The sequence below is a fragment of the Dipodomys spectabilis genome, unplaced genomic scaffold (genome assembly GCF_019054845.1).
Source record: "Dipodomys spectabilis isolate Male_0828 unplaced genomic scaffold, ASM1905484v1 ptg000108l, whole genome shotgun sequence".
In the NCBI taxonomy this organism is placed as follows: Eukaryota; Metazoa; Chordata; class Mammalia; order Rodentia; family Heteromyidae; genus Dipodomys; species Dipodomys spectabilis.
In genome coordinates this window covers 4,274,069-4,293,569 of record NW_024870785.1, presented here as the reverse complement: position 1 = coordinate 4,293,569, position 19,501 = coordinate 4,274,069, and the positions used below count along the sequence as shown (strand labels likewise).

The 19,501-nt window shown below is 39.5% G+C and overlaps 1 protein-coding gene across 3 annotated transcripts in view; it reads right to left on the bottom strand.

Annotated features, from left to right (window-relative positions):
- Positions 1 to 19,501, bottom strand: part of Knl1 (kinetochore scaffold 1) — a 56,934-nt gene that overhangs the window by 22,280 nt on the left and 15,153 nt on the right. For 2 of the 3 annotated variants that reach the window (XM_042687646.1, XM_042687645.1), the window contains exons 8-17: positions 18,946 to 18,983; positions 17,122 to 17,174; positions 10,327 to 14,550; positions 9,217 to 9,355; positions 8,806 to 8,873; positions 7,576 to 7,674; positions 4,300 to 4,415; positions 2,542 to 2,632; positions 1,755 to 1,871; positions 142 to 229 (exon numbers count right to left, since the gene is read on the bottom strand). In XM_042687646.1, the coding sequence (XP_042543580.1) occupies positions 142 to 229; positions 1,755 to 1,871; positions 2,542 to 2,632; positions 4,300 to 4,415; positions 7,576 to 7,674; positions 8,806 to 8,873; positions 9,217 to 9,355; positions 10,327 to 14,550; positions 17,122 to 17,174; positions 18,946 to 18,983 (5,033 nt within the window). The remainder of the gene's footprint in view (positions 1 to 141; positions 230 to 1,754; positions 1,872 to 2,541; positions 2,633 to 4,299; positions 4,416 to 7,575; positions 7,675 to 8,805; positions 8,874 to 9,216; positions 9,356 to 10,326; positions 14,551 to 17,121; positions 17,175 to 18,945; positions 18,984 to 19,501) is intronic. The other variant, XM_042687647.1, reaches the window with a different exon arrangement.

Here is a 19,501-nt window from a genome sequence, read left to right as displayed (position 1 = left end):
ACCACGTAAGCAAAAAGCCGGAAGTGGTGCTGTGGCTCAAGTGGTAGAGCACTAGCCTTGAGCTGAAGAGCTGAGGGACAGCGCCCAGGCCCAGAGTTCAGGCCTCACGACTGGACCCAAAAAAAAAAAAAAATACTTTACCTATTTCCACTTCAGCGAGACAGTTACTGATCTTCTTCAATATGTTGTCCATCTCATTTATCCTTATCTGAAGCTTTTCTCTCTCATTCTAGACACAAAACATTATATATTGTAAGGTCAAACCTTCAAATAAGACATTACAAATGGTCTAAATTGCTGATGTAACTGCTAAGTCATGATCACAGACAGACAAATTTTAAATAAGATCAAAGATTTAAATCTGGAGCTAAAGAATAGAAAAAAAATGAAAAAGCAGCCAGACAATGCTGGGTCACACCAGTAATCTAGCTATTCAGGAGGTTGAGATATGAGGATCACAGTTCAAAGCCAGCCTGGCCAGAAAGCCCAAGAGACTCTTATCTCCAATTAATGATAGAAAAAGACAAAAGTGGCTCTGTGGCTCAAGTGGTAGAGTGCTAGCCTTGAGCAAAAGGCGCTTAGGGACAGCACCTAGGCCCAGAGTGCAAAGAAAAAAGAAAAGAAAAAAAAGGAATTAAAAGAAAAAGCAGGTAAATATGAGCTCATTTTGTATTTTCATTTACTATACACTATAGTATTTCTGTTTCATGATTTATAGGACATTAACATTTATAACTTGCAACACAAATTCTCTAAAATGTTGTCAATGTCAGATATGGAAAGCATTAGAATATTTTTATTTTTAAACTTCTTTAAATTAAATATATGGGGGCTGGGAAGGTGGCTCAGTGGTAGAGTGCTTGCCTCACATGCATGAGGCCCTGGGTTCAACTCCTTAGCACCACATAAGCAGAAAAAAACTGGAAGTGGTGCTGTGGCTCAAGAGGTAGGGCAGTAGCCTTGAGCTGAAGAGCTGAGGGACAGCACCCAGGCCCAGAGTTCAGGCCCTACAACCAACAAAATAAATAAATATAAATTAATTAATCAATTAAATGTATGGAAATGTGGCTTTGTGGTAGAATGCTTGCCTAGCATGCATGAAGCCCTGGGTTCAATTACTCAGTACCACATAAACAGAAAAGGCTGGATATAGTGCTGTGGCTGGAGTGATAAGAGTGCTAGCCTTGAGCAAAAGAAGCTCAGAGACAATGCCTAGGCCCTGAGTTCAAGCCTCAGGACTGGCAAAAAAATAAAAAATAATAAATTAAATGTATGTATGTGTATAGAATGTATTTTTTTTCTAGTTATTTTTGGTGGGGAGAGGATTGAGCCTAGGCCTCAAGAATACTAGGCAAAGTACTCCATACTAAGCTACATGCACCCTCTGCAAACTTTTTGAAAGGTATCATTTTGGAAACACTACTCTAAACATATTATACACATTCAGCACTGGGTATGGATGGGTATGAGGAAGATAAAAGTATAACCTGTCATAACAGGAGAACCAGAATCCAATATACTTTATTTCAATGTGTATAAGGTATCACAATATTTGCAATGAGGTATTAATATTCCAACATACTTCAGATGCCACAAGTTGTCAGTCTGACTAACTAAAATTTGCATCTTATAAACAATTGTTTTTGCCCAAGTCTCATTCTCTGTGTGTTAAGGAACATTCTTCAGTTTGCAACCACTAAAAAATAATTTAAAAAATAATTTTAACAGCTCCTTCTGTAATTGGATCGAGTTACCTGAGCCGACTGCACCAGCTTGTTGTACAGAGCCACCTTTCCTTGGTGAGTGAAGACTTTTGTCATCTTGGTTGAACGAGACTTTATTTTGTTAAGGTAAATTCCAAAGGCCTTCAGCTGTAAGAGAGTAGAGAGTATATTCACTGCAGTAAAACAAACTAGTCCAGCAACTGAGTGGCTTGAGAAGGCAAGTTCAACTGCCCCACTGTGCTTTCTCTGTTCTTGATTGTGATTCCTAAGGTCTGACCTCTGTCACTTATCGATTTAATTCCATTTACTGGTTAGGAACAGAAACAAATATTTCAGTTTGGTTGCTGCCTTTAAATCACTTGTTCAGATTGTACATTAGAAAATGATATGCTGGGGCTGGGAATGTGGCTTAATGGTAGAAGGCTTGCCTAGCATGCATGAAGCCCTGGGTTTGATTCCTCAGTATCACATACACAGAAAAAGCTAGAAGTGGTGCTGTGGCTCAAGTGGTAGAGGGCTAGCCTTGAGCAAAAGAAGCTTAGGGACAGTGCCCAGGCCCAGAGTTCAAGCCCCAGGGCTGGCAAAAAAAAATCCCAAAAAAACACTGTTAGTAAAACTAACGTTGTTAGTAAAAACAAAAAAAAACTCAATCTACTAGAACATATATAAAATATTAATCACTTAAAATATTTTCATTTAAATCTAAGTAAAAGGCAAAGAAGTTCAAATAATTATCAAATAATAGTTACTTATTCTACAATAAATGTTCATCAGAATGTCTGTATTGATTTTTACTCAGAAAATGAAAGTAAAGTACCTCTTCATCAGAGCAGTTTCTCATTTTTTCCCACAAGTTCCTGTTTACATCAGTCAATAGTTTATCTTGGTTCAATGCAGAAATCTTTAATCTACAATGCAAAGAAGTTAGTAAATGGTTTGGAAGTCAGCTTGAATGAATCAGTTCAGATCTACAGACATATTTTGTTTTTTATATTATTTGCAGTACTAGGGTTTGAACTCAAGACTTTGGGCTTACTAGATAGGCACTATGCCATTTCCATCATGCCTCCTAGATCAGAATCTCACATTTTTGTTCAGGGCTGGCTTTGGAACATGATCCTCCTACCTACGGTTTCTCTAGTAGCTGGGATTACAAGCATGAGACACCTTGCTTATTGATTGAGATGGAGGTCTAATGCACTTTTTCCCTGAGTTATCCTTTAATCTCATTCTTGTCTTTGCCTCCTGAATAACTGAGATTATAAATGCACCACCATGTTGAGCTTATGAAAACTTTTCATTCTTGGTGGTACTGGGGTTTGAACTCAGCGCCTCATGATTATTAAGCAGGTGCTCTGCCACTTGAATCATTCTTCTTTTTTCTGTTTTTGTATTGGTTATTTTCTAGACAGGCTCTCACTTTAGAGGCTGGGCTGGCATGGACTACAATCTAACTCTTTGTGTTTCATGTTGTTGGGATTACAGGTGTATGCCACTGAATATAGCTAGTGCTTTCTCCATAGTGTAGGATGAAGTACATGACAGCTATCCTTCAGCTTTTTGTTGTGCCTGGGCTAACCTTCAACTATGATCACTTACCCAATCTCTACTTTTCATTAGCTAAAATTACAAGATTGAGCTACAAAAACTTCTTCTTTTTTTTTTTTTTTTTGGTCAGTATGGGGCTTGAACTCAGGGCCTGGGTGCTGTCCCTGAGTTCTTTTGCTCAGGGCTAGTGCTCTACCACCTTCAGCCACAGCACCACTTCCTACAAAAATACACTGTATATACTCTTCCTACTATTCATTCCAACCTGCTGAGAAAGTATTATCACTCTTTACAGATGCGGAAATAAAGGCTGACTTATACAAGACTACACAGTGTTGTATCCAAGATTGAGCTTTAGTATGTCTGACTACAAAGGCAAAATTCTTTTCCTCTCATATTTTCTTCCAATTAATACCATCATCTTTTTTCCATGTAGCTATTCTAATTAAAATGTTTCCATTTTCCATGTTGAATTATTCTTTTTTTTTTTTTTTTTTTGGGTCCGGTCATGGGGCCTGAACTCTGGGCCTGGGCGCTGTCCCTCAGCTCTTCAGCTCAAGACTAGTGCTCTACCACTTGAGCCACAGCGCCACTTCCGGCTTTTTTTCTTATGTGGTGCTGAGGAATCGAACCCAGGATCTCATGCATGCAAGGCAAGCACTCTACCACTGAGCCACCTTCCCAGCCCCCCATGTTGAATTATTCTAATTAAAATGTTACCACAGGGCTGGGAAGGTGGCTCAGTGGTAGAGCGCTTGCCTTGCATGCCAGAGGCCCTGGGTTCGATTCCTCAGCACCACATAAGCAAAAAGAAAAAAGCCGGAAGTGGCGCTGTGGCTCAAGTGGTAGAGCGCTAGCCTTGAGCTGAAGAGCTGAGGGACAGCGCCCAGGCCCAGAGTTCAGGCCCCACGACCGACACCCTCCCCCCCAAAAAAAAAAAAGTTGCCACAGAGGTGATCCTGCTTATCAAAGTTCCCAAAAATCAAAACAGAAAAAGCATGCAGAAAAGAAATTAAAACTTTCTTACGCTTCAATCTTTTGGCGAAGAACCTCACAGTCTTCTCTATAAATCTGTATCTTGGGTCCATACACATATTGTCTTAACATCAGGTCTTCTGGAGTAGGTGATATGTCTGTAGTAAACTGCAAAAGGAAAAAAAAAAAAAGTCTTTCAGAACTGGTGTCTTGAGGACAAAACCCATGAACAAGAATGAATTCAAGGCCAGGCACTTGTGGTTCATGCCTGTATTCCTACCTACTCTGGAGGCTGAGATCTCCTCCAATTAACTATTCAAAAAAGAAAAAGTTTAACCTGGCATTGGTGGCTCACCCCTGTAATCCTAACTACTAAGGAAGCAGAGATCTAAGGATCATGTTACAAAGCCAGCCAGGGCAGTAGAGTCCATGAGACTGTTATCCAATTAACCACCAGAAACCTGGAAGTGGTGTTATAGCTCAAAGTGGCACAATGCTAACCTTGAGCAAAAGAGCTCAGGGACAGTGCCCAGACCCTGAATTCAAGCTCCACAACCGGAAAGAAAGAAAGAAAGAAAGAAAGAAAGAAAGAAAGAAAGAAAGAAAGAAAGAAAGAAAGAAAGAAAGAAAGAAAGAAAGAAAGAAAGAGAGAGAGAGAGAGAGAGAGAGAGAGAGAGAGAGAGAGAAAGGAAGGAAGGAAGGAAGGAAGGAAGGAAGGAAGGAAGGAAGGAAGGAAGGAAGGAAGGAAGGAAGGAAGGAAAGGAAAGACAAACAGGAAGGAAGGAAGGAAGGAAGGAAGGAAGGAAAGGAAGGAAGGGAAGGAAGGAAGGAAGAAAGGAAGAAAGAAAGGAAGAAGGAAAGAAAGAAAGAAAGAAAGAAAGAAAGAAAGAAAGAAAGAAAGAAAGAAAGAAAGAAAGAAAGAAAAAGAAAAGAAAGAAGAAAGAAAGAAGAACACGAAGAGCTATGGCTCAAGTAGTAGAGCAAGCAAAAAGCTCAGGGACAGCACTCAGGCCTTGAGTTCAAGCTTCAAGACCAGCACAACAAAGAAAAGAAAGTTGTCTAGCTCAATAAACAAGACAAGAATGATAGTATATGCCTGTAATCTCAAGGAAAGGGGATTGAAGTTTGAGGCCATTATGGGAAAAATCTAAGACTACATCCCAAAGGCAACCTAAAAACAAAGGAGTAGGAGTCTGGATCAAGTGATAAAGTGCTTGCCTAGTAAGTATGAAGTCTTAAATTCCCAGTACTGCCCCCACCAAAAAAAAAACTTACACAAATAAAAATTATTAAATTCACACTGCTAAGTACAAGTCAGAACTTTATGTCTGACTTCAAAGTCCATTCCTCTATAGATTTTAGGGAACCTAAAGCTCCCTGCTTACATTGAAGTAGAAAAAGGCTTAAAGCTGGCTTTGGTGGCTTATTCTTGTAATCCCAATCAGGAGACTGAGATCTATGGATTTTGGCTCAAAGCTAACCTGGGCAGAAAAGTCTGAGTTTCTTTGTTGTTGTTGTTGCTGTTGTTGTTGGTCGTGGGGTCTGAACTCTGGGCCTGGGCGCTGTCCCTGAGCTCTTCAGCTCAAGGCTAGCGCTCTACCACTTGAGCCACAGCACCACTTCCAGCTTTTTCTGTTTATGTGGTGCTGAGGAATTGAACTCAGGGCCTCATGCATGCAAGGCAAGCGCTCTACCACTGAGCCACCTTCCCAGCCCTGAGTTTCTTATCTTAACCAGCAAAAAAACATAACTAGAGGTGTGACTCAAGTGAGTGTGTGAGGCCCTGAGTTCACACCCCAGGACTGGCACAAAGAAAGAAGATGGGAAAGAAGGAAAGAAGGGAGGGAAAGGGGAAGAGGAAGGGAAAAGGAGGAGAGAAGGAAAGAAAGGAAGAAAACAATAGAATACATCTGCTACACTTTTTTTTTTGTCTTTGTGGGGCTTGAACTAGGGGCCTAAGCACTGTCCCTAGCTCTTTTGCTCAAAGCTAGTGCTCTACCACTTTGAGCCACTTCCAGTTTTCTGGTGGTTAATTAGTCTCACAGGGCTGGAAATGTGACTTAGTGGTAGAATGCTTGCCTAGTATGCATGAAGCCCTGGGTTTGATTCCTCAGTACCACATAAAGAGAAAAAGTTGGAAGTGGTGTTGTGGCTTAAGTGGTAGAGTACTAGCCTTGAACTAAAGAAGCTCAGGGACAGCACCTAGGCCCTGAGTTCAAGCCCCAGGACTGGCAAAATATAAAATAAAATAGATTCTCACAGACTTTCCTGCCTGGTCTGGTTTTGAACCATGATTCTCAGCTCTCAGCCTCCTGAGTAGCTAGGATTACAGGCATGAGCCACCAAGGCCCAACTTACTTTTGGATTTTTGTAATGCAGGAAAAGCATATGTTATTTTTTTAATCAGAAAAAAAAAATTAAAAAGATGGCAAGGAACAAGAAATGTTAAAATTTTGCCTTACCAAAATCTTCAATTTCAAGTTGGGAATGTGGCTTAGTGGTAGAATGCTTGCCTAGCATGCATGAAGCCCTGGGTTCCTCAGCACCAGAAGAGGCACTGTAACTCAAGTGGTAGAGTACTAGCCTTGAGCAAAAGAAGCTCAGGGACAGTGCCCAGGCCCTGAGTTCAAGCCTTAGGAGTGAAAAAAAAAAAACAAAAAAAAATCCCTGATTTCAAAAATCTGTTTTTTCGTAATGCTAAGCATAAATTTACCTAGTATAGAAAAATGTTGGGGCTGGGAAGGTGGCTCAGTGGTAGAGTGCTTGCCTTGCATGCATGAGGCCCTGGGTTCAATTCCTCAGCACCAGATAAGCAAAAAAAGCCAGAAGTGGTGCTGTGGCTCAAGTGGTAGAGCGCTAGCCTTGAGCTGAAGAGCTGAGGGATAGTGCCCAGGCCCAGAGTTTAGGCCCATGACTGACCAAAAAAAAAGAAAGAAAAATGTTCTAAAGGGAAAATGACTTCCTTTAACTTTTTTTCTTTTACCTTTTTTTTTTAATGCATTACCTGGGGCTTGAACTTAGGCCTGGGTGCTGTCCGTGAGCTATTTTGCTCAAGGCTAGCACTTTACCACCTGAGCCCCATCTCTACTTCCAGCTTTTGGTTAATTGGAGTCTCACACAGCTGCTGGACTGGCTTGGAACTGCAATCCTCAGATCTCAGCCTCACAAATACCTAGAATTACAGGCATGAGCCACCAGTGCCTAGCTGATTCTTTTGTTTTTGCTTTTCTCTTGTTTTACTTTTCAGTAAATACTTGTTTTCATGTAGTTTAGCAAAGTATAATACATTTTAACTAGGATAACTATTTTGCCAAGAAGCTGCTTTTACTTTGGCTGGGAGATTGCTCTGCCGGGGCTTCTGTATCACAATGTGGACCTGAAGAAGTATGAAGAACTCTCTTATTGTAATGCTCCCATCTTTGAGTTTCTAAAAAAAGAAAACAAAAGGCATTTATTGATTCATTCAAGGTAAGTGCATTTTAAGTATAACCCTCATGTTTCTAAAACTTGTGCATATTTATGCAACTATTCAAGAATTAGTAAACCACACATGAGCAGATTTTATCCAAGATTATTAATGTTATCTTAATTGAGACAGGGCCCTCCTTATGTAGCCCAGACTGGCCCTGAACTCTATGTGACACCATGACAACCTCTAAGATTAGTTTTTAAGGTTTTTCAATAATAAAGTTTACAAAACTTAAAACCTATGTCTTTTAATATTCATTTCTACTTGCTATGGTATGGCTATTTGTTTCATCCAAGACTCACGTTGAATCTTAATCTTGGAAGTCATTTAGAGGAAGAGCCTTTTGGGTGATAACTAGGATTAGAAGAGGTCATGAAGCTGGGGTCCACATGACTGCATTAGTGGTTGCATAAGAGATGGAGGTTAGCAAGGCTGCTCTGTTTTGCCGTGTGAAGCCATAGGTCCTCACCAGCAAGAAAGCTCTCAATTGATACTGAGCTTACTCCAGTGCTATGCTCTTCCTAGCCTCCAGAACCATAAGCTAAATAAATCTCCATTCTTTATGAATCACAGTTTATGATATTCAGGTATAGCCACAGAAAACAGACAGATACTACTTCATAGAAAAATTGCTATGCCAGGTGGCAGTGGCTCACACCTGTAATCCTAGTTACTCAGGAGGTTGAGATCTGAGGCTCACAGCCCAAAGCCAGCCTGTGCAGGAAAGTCCAAGAGACTCTTATCTCCAATTAATCGCAGAAAAAAACAGAAGTGGTGCTGGGGCTCAAGCGGTAAAGTGCGAGCCTTGAGAAAAAGGAGCTCCCGACAGTGCCCAGGTACAGAGTTCAAGCTCCAGGACCAGGGGGGAAAAAAACTGCTATGCTGAATCCTTAATAAAGAAAATGATTCTTCTGCATATAAAATACTTTATATATACTTTTTAAATTAAATGGGGACCAGGTGGTTCCCTCTTCTTTAACCTTGCTTTTTGAGCCATCCAGCTGGAGCCCATCATTTTCCTTAACACTTTGCCACCAAAAAATAACAACCAAGAAAAAGTATTAAAAGTGATGAATACTTTTAACGTACCTCCCTCAAGTTCTCTTCACAAATAGTGTCACTGAGAAATTGTGATTCCATTTGACTATTGCGGTTTGCTAAAAGTAAAGCAAATTCATGTGAAAATCAGGTCAAAACCCAATTGTTCGCTTGATTTAACTTATCTTTCAGATTTGTGTGTTGTTTATGATGTTTCAGGAAGACACCCATTTAGCAAGGTAAATTTACTACAGTTTTAGTACATCATTCAGTGTTTTTCCACTGATTACAAGTTTCTGAAGCAAAACATTCTATTTTTCTATAGTAAAATACTTTTCAATTCATTAAAATGACTATGGGTTAGGCTGATAAAACACTTGGATATTTCCTAAACTGAACTGCATTTATTATTAGTCAAAGATTCAGATAACTGCTATTATTTAGACTTCATAAAAATCTTACTGCTGAAGTCCAGAGAGGTCCCATCAGCCTTGACTGAATCCAGAGAGCTGCTGCAGCTAGATGGGGTCCTGCTTGGGCTTTTTGCCAATACACTGTTAACATGTTTATCTATATCCTCTTCAGTATTGGGGTCAAAAATCTGTGAAATTATTGATAAAGAAACATTGTTAGAATCAAGTTATGATACTATGTATTTGTGATGGCTAATGTTAACACTCAAAAAAAAAAAAAACCCACTACTTCAAACATACAATTTATCTATGTTGATATTGCAGAGGGTCCAGGACAGGATGTAGCCCAAGAGTTCTCTGGGTCTAATGTCTCAGCTGCCAACAGGAAAGAACATTGCTGTCACTATGAACAGTATCACAGGTCAGGGGAGAAGCAAAACCATGCTCCAATTTGCCAGTGAATAAATGTCATAAGCTAGGTACCAGTGGCTCATGACTGTAATCCTAGCTACTCAGGTGGCTGAGATCTGAAGATCATGGTTCAAAGCCAGCCCAGGCAGGCAAGTCCATGAAACTCTTATCTCCAATAAACTACCAGAAAATGGGAAGTGGCACTGTAGCTCAAGTGGTAGAGCGCTAGACTTGAGCTGAAGAGCTAAGGGACAATGCTCAGGCCTAGAATTCAAGCCCCACAACTGACCCATCTCCAATTAACCAATAAAAAGCTGGCAATGGAGCCATGGTTCAAGTGATAGAGGGTCAAACATAAAGAAAAGAGTACAAGCCCCAGTATTGCCACAAGAAAAAAAAATCAAACAAAAACAGGCTGGAAATGTGGCTTAGTGCTAGAGGGCTTGCCTCGCATGAACGAAGGCCTGGGTTTGAGTCCTCACCACCACATACACAGAAAAAGCCAGAAGTAGCACTGTGGCTCCCAAGGAGTAGAGTGCTAGCCTTAAGCAAAAGAAGCTCAAGGACAGTGCCCAGGCCCAGGGTTCAAGCCCCAGGACTGGCAAAAACAAACAAATAAACCCTGAAAAACATTCCTTCCTCGAAACAGTGCAATTTGGGGTTGGAAGTATGGCTCAGTCAGTAGAGCATGAGCCAATCAAACCCCAGTCTCCACAAAAAATAAAAAAGTAAATAAGTAGTAGCTTACCTCATGGCCCTGAATAGTATCACCAAGCTGAAAGTCATGTTTTCTGATTTTTTTCTCAGTTGAAACAGCATCTCCTTCTTGTACCCATGTTCTTTTGTGGCTAATACAGGTTTCCTCCATTTTGTTGTCAGTTGCTTTTTGGTCAGTTTCAATCAAAATATTTTCTTCAGTTTCTGTGCTAATAGAGCCTGAGGAATTAATCTCACCAGGGAGATTTTCCTCATTTATATACTGAGATGGACTTAAGTTCATTTTAGGTACAACAGATCCTGTGCCCAAATCCTTGTTAGAGACTGGAAGAATTTCTAAGTGGTTTAAATCAGTTGAATCTGCTGGAATCTGCTCAGTCTCATCAATACCCGTGACACTACCATTTCTCTTGTTTGGCAATCTGGGCAAAAAGATTCCCAAAGAATATCTCCTCATTTTATCTTTACCAGCTGTATTTAATGGTATAGACATACTTTCAGATCCACTATGAGAGTTCTTGTTTTCTTCATCTTTATTATCACTAGCATCATTGGAGACAATGTTATTTATTTCCTTAGTTTGCAGTACACTCTTATTATTGAACCCTGTATTTCCTAATTCAAGTACTTGTTCTGGAGTAGGTGGCAATTGAACAGTTTGGAGATCTGAAACTCCTTCCGTTTTCCCATGCAAATTTTTCAGACTTTGTTTCCAATTATCACTGGATCCACAAATAACAACTCCATGACTGCTTGTAAAATCCACATTTTTTCTGTCTGTACTATCTATACGGCAGCTTTCAGCTTGGGCTCCTTTCACTATGTAGGCCTGGTCTGCAACTTTCCCCATGACCACCTCATTTGTATCAGTTCTATGGAACTTGATCAATTCCACCTTACTTTGATCCCTACACAATGTATTAGGAGGAATAAGGGTTGTCATCTGATGCTTTTGTGCAGGGTGAAAAACAATTTCACTTCCTACAGACAGTGCTTGTTTTTTAGTGATTTCTTGAATGCAGCTATTATCTTCAGTACTGTTTCCTTCTCTTGCTATTCCAAATGTAGGGTATTCTGGAAGCGTTTTCTCCGTGGCTTGACAGTCAATGAAAACAGCATGGGACTTGGTAACTTTCAGATCATTGAGATTATCTATGAACATTATTGTTTTGTCCACTGGCTTAGCAGTTACTTCTTCTGGTGGGAGAGTTTGGCATTCAGAGGCAGTGGTGTGACTTCTAGTTATCTCCATGTCATCTTGCCCACATGCATATAAAACAGTTTTAGAAGCTCCTGTCAAAGGCATCCAGTTAGAGTCCTCTTTATCTTCCAAGGTACCTTTGTCATTTATTTCTACCCTAGAACTGCGGGTGATATCCATATCATTTTTATCGTTCTCTGAAAAGGCAATGGTCTTGTCATTTTGTAACCTCAGGCTTTTTCTTCTCTGAGGTTTGCCTGACAGAAGTTCATTTGGAAATCCAGGCTTTTGTACATCTTTCACATGTTTCCAACTGGTTAATTTAGGCACTTGCATGTTATCATCAGCTATTAATGTCTCACATTCCCCTCTAGGATGGTAACTAGAGCACTCCTCTGGGACAGTTACCTGCCTACCTTTTGATGCTGGATGGTTGCTGTCACCATTTTCTGAACATAAAGCATTCTCTTCAGCAAGAGATGTCACTTCTGCAATTCTCAGACTTTTCCTTTTGGGCAGTTCAAACTTAGGTCTGTCTGGAGGTAAAGTTTTCTCTGCAGGGTAGTTAATGAAAACAGTGTGGGACTTTGTCATTTCTAGCTCATCGTGATTATCTACAAACATTGTAGTCTTTTCCACAGGTCTAATAATTCTTTCATTTGATGAGACCCTTTCACATTCTAAGGCAACAGTGTAACTTGTAGTGATTTCCATTTCACCCTGCTCACAAGCATACAAAATAGTTTTAGAAGTTCCTTCCACAGGCATCCGATTGGCATCACCTTTGTCTAATAAAGACCTATGGTTTATATCTACTGTACAACTCTTGGTGATCTCCATATCATTTTCATCACCATCTGAAAATATAACAGTCTTATCCATTTTTAGTCCACTAACACTTTTCCTTCCACAAACTTTGGCATTTTGCTTTTCCATCAGAAATTCAGGTTTCTGTATACTTTTGTCCTCTAATACACCAAAGACATTATTAGGTACAAATTTCCCAGTTTTTTCCATAGGACTTTTACCACAGTTTTCTCCTTTTACAGCTATTGGTCTGTTTACTGTTTTGACTTGGATGGTGCTCTGTTCTAAATTATTCTTATTAAGGTCTTGTACTTCAGAAGGACCAAATTTAATGACAACAGCATGGCTCTTGGTTAGATCCATAGTTTGCTCCTCCTCTGAACAAATAATCACCTGGTCATGAGAAGAGACCTGTGCGGGGTCATCTAAATCTCTCCTCAGTGACTCAGGTACTTTAGAACTCTGGCCTGGTACAGACTTTGCTATATGACTATTCACATCAGTATTATTTTTCAAGGCAGATTGTCCTGATGGACAATCAGATGACAAGAATGACTTTCTGGTAGAAAATAAAGATGGTTCCCTTGAAACTGTATTTCCATTATTTCTTAGTGCTACTTGTTTATCAAGACCTATATCAGAGTAGGCTACATTATTAGCTGACATGAAAAAATCATTATCAAGATAAGGTGAAACCTTCAAAATCTGATGTTTTTCTTTCCCCTGAGTATCAGTTAAAATATTTTCAGGTATCAGTTTTGGTTGTTGGGATGGTTTGATATGATTTTTGAACATTTTCCCCCATTTATCTGGAGGACTTTTGCTACAAGAATAAGATTTAGTGATATTCTCTGATGCTAGAATGTAAGGTGCAAGAGGAGCCTGACTTAAGTTACTTGTGTGACTTTGAGTCAAATCCATATCTTCATCTTCTAAGAGGTGAGTCTTTTTGTCAGTCGAGTGAAGAGATAGAGAATTTGTCAGGCTCTGTTGTAATCTTGCCCTGGACACTTGAGGAAGTGAATGACAATTTACATTCCTTTCCCCACCTTCTGCCACAGTCACATGATTTTGGAGAATCATTGCTTCTTCAGATAGTGGTGCAGATACAATTGGCACATTTGTCTGATCTTGCTTAAAAAGCTGGTTATCTATTGCAACTGTGTGACTCTTGGTAATGTCCATACTATCCTCTCCTGAATAAAAGGTTTTCTCAGTAAGAACAGGGCTGGAATCAGGATTGGAATGTCCTTTAGAAAAATTACCATCGGGCTTCAGCAAACTTTTCTCCTCTCTCATACTTGAGAGACACTTGGTCAGGTCCATGGCATCATCACAACTAGAATAAAATAAGGTCTTATAACCGTGAGCAGCTGGACTAAAACACACAGATTCTGAGTTACCAGCTGTTGCTCTGGCATCTTGATTAGAAGTCCCTGTGACTGTGGGAGTCTCTGATTCTATAATGTAACTACAATGTGTTCTATGTTCAGGGTTTAAGAAAGGATCTTGTAAAGCAGCATTTTGTTTACTCTTAGAGACTGTTGTCTTTTCTGGAGCTTCAGTTCCACCAACTGCTTCAACAGCCTTGGAGATCTTACAAGTTTGATTTTCTGTCTTGGATAAATTATTTGCTAAAGGTAAAACCTGCAGGGTATGGTTAGCTGTCAAGTCCATACAGTCATTGTCATAAGTTGTAATGTCACCCTTGAATTCCACTAAGTTGTCCTCACCAGATGGGGGAATATGAATATCGGTTGTAAGGCATTGGGTGAAATTCATCCCATCGTCTTGTTCTCTGAAGATTCTAGTAATATTACTACTATTCTCATTTACATTGAGAAATGCTTGCATTTGATATGTAGAAGAGGCACTACTTGATTGTTTGGAATAAATAGGTATTTCAAAATTTTCTTTGTCAGGGCCTGTAAGATAAGCACTGGATTTTCGTGTTTTCAATCTTTGTATCAAATCATTGCAATTTATTTTTTTTTCGGGAGTGGGGTGTTGATCCATGGGAATTTTTAATTCTTTTTTCATTCTCAAATTCTCATTGTGACACTTTATGTTAGCCAGGAAGGATGCAGTATCTATCTTGGTAGAATTTTGACTTTTGGTACAATCTAAAAGGCCTTTGGTTATCATCACAGTGTGACTTGCTGTCAAATCCATCTGATTTTCATTGGAAAAGGTGATTGTCTGGTCATTTCCATGTTTGTTGTCATAGTTGGGCTCTATAATTGAAAACTATAATGAAAGGAAACATAAGAGATCACACTGAATGTAATTTTTTTTTTTTTTTTTTTGTCGGTCGTGGGGCTTGAACTCTGGGCCTGGGCGCTGTCCCTCAGCTCTTCAGCTCAAGGCTAATGCTCTACCACATGAGCCACAGCACCACTTCCCTAATGTAAATTCTTGTATGGAAAAAAAATAAAATTTTCCAAAGAAGAGAAAATAGTTATTACCACATCTCAGAGCTAACTATTGTTTCTTTAATCAAAAATTTGACACTGGGCCCTGGTGGTTCAAGACTATAATCCAAGCTACTCAGGAGGCTAAAATCTGAGGATCACGGTTTTAAGCCAGCCTGGGCAGGGAAGTCTGTGAGACTCTTATATCCAATAAACTACTCAGAAAAAGCCAGAAGTGGCACTGTGGCTCAAGTGGTAGAGCACTAGCCTTGAGCACCAAGAGGTTCAGGGACAGTGTCCAGTACTGAGTTCAAGCCTCAGGACAATCAAAAATAAATTAAAAAAATATATTTATATATATTATATAGTATTATATAACTGTAAACTCTCTACACATTTCCCTCATAACAAAAAATTTTTAATTGGTAATAAACCAAGATATGTCTTTCTTTTTTGTTGCTGATGTTGGCCATAGGGCTTGAACTCAGGGACTTGGCACTGTCCCTTTGTTCAAGGCTAATACTCTACCACTTTGAGCCACAGCTCTACTTCCAGTTCTGGTGGTGAATTGGAGATACCAGTCCCATGGACTTTCCTGCCTGGGCTGGCTTTGAACTGCGATCCTTATATCTCTACCTTCTTAGTAGCTTAGGATTACAGGCATGAGCCACCAGGACCTGGCAAGAACATTTTTTTCCTTTGATCAATAGCAAAAAGTTAAAATATGAAGTACAAGTATCTTCCATGTAATTTTTTGTAAAATCATATTTTCCAATTGACTGAGTTAACAAAAATGATTTTTTTGTGGTTTTAATATAAATTGTTTGTTATTAAGTGTTGTATAGAGGGATTACCATTTCATGAATAAAGTGAAATCCTATCTCAAAAATAATCAAACAATAAGATAACATAGACGCACAGAAAGATAATCAATGCAAAAAGCCTGGCAGAGTGGCTCAGGTAGTATCTGCCTAGCAAGTACAAGGCCCTGAGCCCAACCTCCAGTATCAAAACATAGAAAAAATAAAATCTAAAGTCTAAATAATTTACTTTTTAGTATCTTAACACTAGGAATTGGTGGATCACATCTATAATCCTAACTACTCCAGACCTGGAAAAAAAAAAATCTGATATACAATGTAACCATAATGAAAATTCTATATTGGATAGGTCCTTCTCATCCTAAATAAACATCTTGGAAAGGCATTGGTTCCTGATGGCTTATTTATTTATTTAGTCGGTCATGAGGCTTGAATTCTGGGCCTGGGCACTGTCCCTCAGCTCTTCAGCTCAAGGCTAGCACTCTACTACTTGAGCCACAGCGCCACTTTCCAGTTTTCTAGTGGTTTACAGGAGATGAGTTTCACGGACTTTCCTTCCCAGGCTGGCTTTGAACCATGATCTTCAGATCTCAGCCTCCTGAGTAGCTGGGATTACAGGCCTGAGCCACCAGCGCCCAGCTTGATGGTTAATTAATTATAGACTCTGTGCTATCTGTACCACAGTAGTTTTATTTAAAGAAATGGTCTAATTCCTGGGTATTCAAAATAAGATGTTTGTATATGTTTTTCTTTTTGGGGGGGGGGGTTGTTTTTTTTTTTGTCTGTCATGGGGCTTGAATTCAGGGTCTGGGCATTGTCCCTGAGATTTTTCACTCAGAGCTAGCACTCTATCACGTTAAGCCACAGCTCCACTTCTGGTTTTCCAATGGCTAAGTGGATATGAGTTTCATGGACTTTCCTGCCCAGGCTGGTTTTGAACCATGATCTTCAGATCTCAGCCTCTTGAGTAGCTAGGATTATAGGCGTGAACCACCAATACTGGGCTGTGTATGTTTTTTTTGTTGTTGTTGGGTTTGGGTTTTGTTTTGTTTTGCTTTTGCCAGTCATGGGGCTTGAACTCTGGGACTGTCCCTGAGCTTCTTTTGCTCCAGGCTAGCACCCTACCATCTGAGCCACAGTGCCACTTCTAGCCTTTTCTGTTTATGTGGTACTGAGGAATCGAACCCAAGCCTTTGTGCATGCTAGACAAGCACTCTACCACTAAGTCACATTTCCAGCCAGGGTTTTGTTTTGTTTTATGGAGCTTTTTTTTTTTTTTTGGCAGTGCTTGAGATCTAATTCAGGTCTTTATGCATGCTAGGCAAGAGCTACATTCTTAGCTCACAAATCTATAATGAAATTCTGAAATGATTCTCATTCATGGTCATTAACATTCGTGAGTTCTAATGTAACATACCTCCCTATATTTACATTGGCAGTGCCTTATGCTTAGGTAGGAAGTTTCCCTACTCTACACCATTTAATTTTGGTCCATGTCCCTAAATCAAGCTACGATCATGAACTTGTCTGTATTTTTTGACTATGGAGAAAAATAAAAATATAAAGATACTCGCATGAAATCATACCTGTCTTTGTTGCATTTGAGTCTGAATGGGAGCGCAAAGCAATGTGTTCATACCTACTGAGAAAAAAGAATGTAGTAAGAAAATACATTAAATGGCCATGCACTTGTCGCTCACACCAATAATCCCAGCTCCTCAGGAGGTTGAGATCCGAGGATTGTCATTCAAAGCCAGCCCAGGCAAAAAAGTCTGTGAGACTCTTATCTCCAATTAACCACCAGAAAACCAAAGTGGTGCTGTGGCTCAGAATGGTAGAGGGCTAGCCTTGAGCTGAAGAGCTCAGGGATAGTACCCAGGCCCAGAGATCAAGCCCCAGTACCAACCAAAAAAAAAAAAAAGTAAGGAAGGAAGGAAGTTAGTCAGTCCATTAAATGAACTAGAAGGATAAAAATTAAATAAATATAATATATACATTTAAAAAACCCTAAGTTAAAATAGTGAGGACTTAAGCTTAAAGTAGTAGAAGTAATAAGAGATCAAGTAACAGATTTACAAGATATTTAGACTACAACAGAGAGAAAATAAGGGTGTACGGGTATGGGAATGAAGGAAAAGTTCAAAATAGTTCTTTTTTTTTTTTTTTTGCCTAGATCTTGAACTAAGGGCCAAAGCACTGTCCCTAATCTTCTTTTGCTCAAGGCTATCGATCTACTACTTAATCCATAGCACCACTTCCTGCTTTTTCTGAGTAGTTTATTAGAGATAAGAGTCTCACAGAAGGGCTAGAAAGGTGGCTCAGTGGTAGAGTGCTTGCTTTGCGTGTATGAGGCCCTGGGTTTGCTTCCTCAGCACCACATAAGCAGAAAAAGCCAGAAGTGGGGCTGTGGCTCAAGTGGTAAGAGTACTAGCCTTGAGCTGAAGAACTGAGGGACAGTGTCCATGCCCAGAGTTCAGGCCCCATGACCAACCAAAAAAAAAAAAAAAAAAGTGAGAGAGACTCATAGACTTTTTTTTTGCAAAGGCTATCTTCGAACTACGTCCCTCAGATCTCAGCCTCCTGAGTAGCTAGGATTACAGGAGTGAGCCACTATCACCTGGCTTTCAAAATGATTCTTAATTCCTAAGTTGAATAAATAACTGAAAAATTAAGAATATATGATAGAAAAAAAACAAAAAGGACAGTATGTTATAGAGAAACAGTATATCCATAAAATTTTAAACAAAAAACATGTATAAAGAAAGAAGCTCTTAGCCGGGCGCCGGTGGCTCACACCTGTAATCCTAGCTACTCAGAAGGCTGAGATCTGAGGATCACGGTTCAAAGCCAGCCCTGGCAGGAAAGTCCATGAGACTCTTATCTCCAATAAACCACTAGAAAACTGGAAGTGGCACTGTGGCTCAAGCGGTAAAGCTCTGGCCTTGAGCTGAAGAGCACAGGGACAACGCCCAGGCCCAGAGTTCAAGGCCCACGACTGACCAAAAAAAAGAAAGAAAAGAAGCTCTTGGGGCTGGGAAGGTGGCTCAGTGTTAAGAGTGCTTGCTTCACAGGCATTAGGCCCTGAATTTGATTCCTCAGCACCACATAAAGAGAAAAAAGCCGGAAGTGGCATTGTGGCTCAAGTGTTAGAGTGCTTACCTTGAGCTGAAGCTCAAGGACAAAGCCCAGGCCCAAAGTTCAAGATCCATGACCAACACAAAAATACATAAATGAAAAAAAGAAAAAGAAAGTTCTTTATTTATTTTTTCCAGAGTTGAGGACGGAATTTAGAGCCTTGTACTCTTCAGGTAAGTGCTCCTCCACAGAGCTAAAACCAAGCTCTTTATTTTTGCATGGTTTCTACTCATTATATTTTTCAAGAAATCTATAAGTATTCTGGTTGTACTCACCAGTAATCTCACAATATTTGTCATCTGAATTTGTATTCCTAAAAATTAAAAGGTATTTTCATAATCAATATTCCAAACAATTACCATGAATCACAAAAATTTAGACTAGGGAAGATAAAAGAATGTTATAGAATGATTAGTAAAATTATGGACTCCTTTAAAAAAAGGCTTTACCTTAAGAATGATAAACATCTTCTCACTTGTTAAAAGTTAATTACTTTTCTACACAGGTGGTCAGTATCCCACTTGAAATCTGGAGCTTTTAGAGTGGTACTCAGAAAGCCTTACATTTTGGAGCATTTTGGATGTTCTAGATTAGGGATGCTCAACCAGTTATGTATATACAAATATTTCAGAATCTGAAAAACCACAAAAATCTAAAACACTTCTTGTCCCAAGCATTTACCTAAAATATTCAAATTATATCAGTACTATAAAAGCAACTGATTATATGAAAAAAATGTGCTATTTACTGCTTCATATTAATACATGATTTTAAGAATTTAAGCCAGGCACCAGTGGTTCCTGCCTGTAATCCTAGTTACTCAAGAGGCTG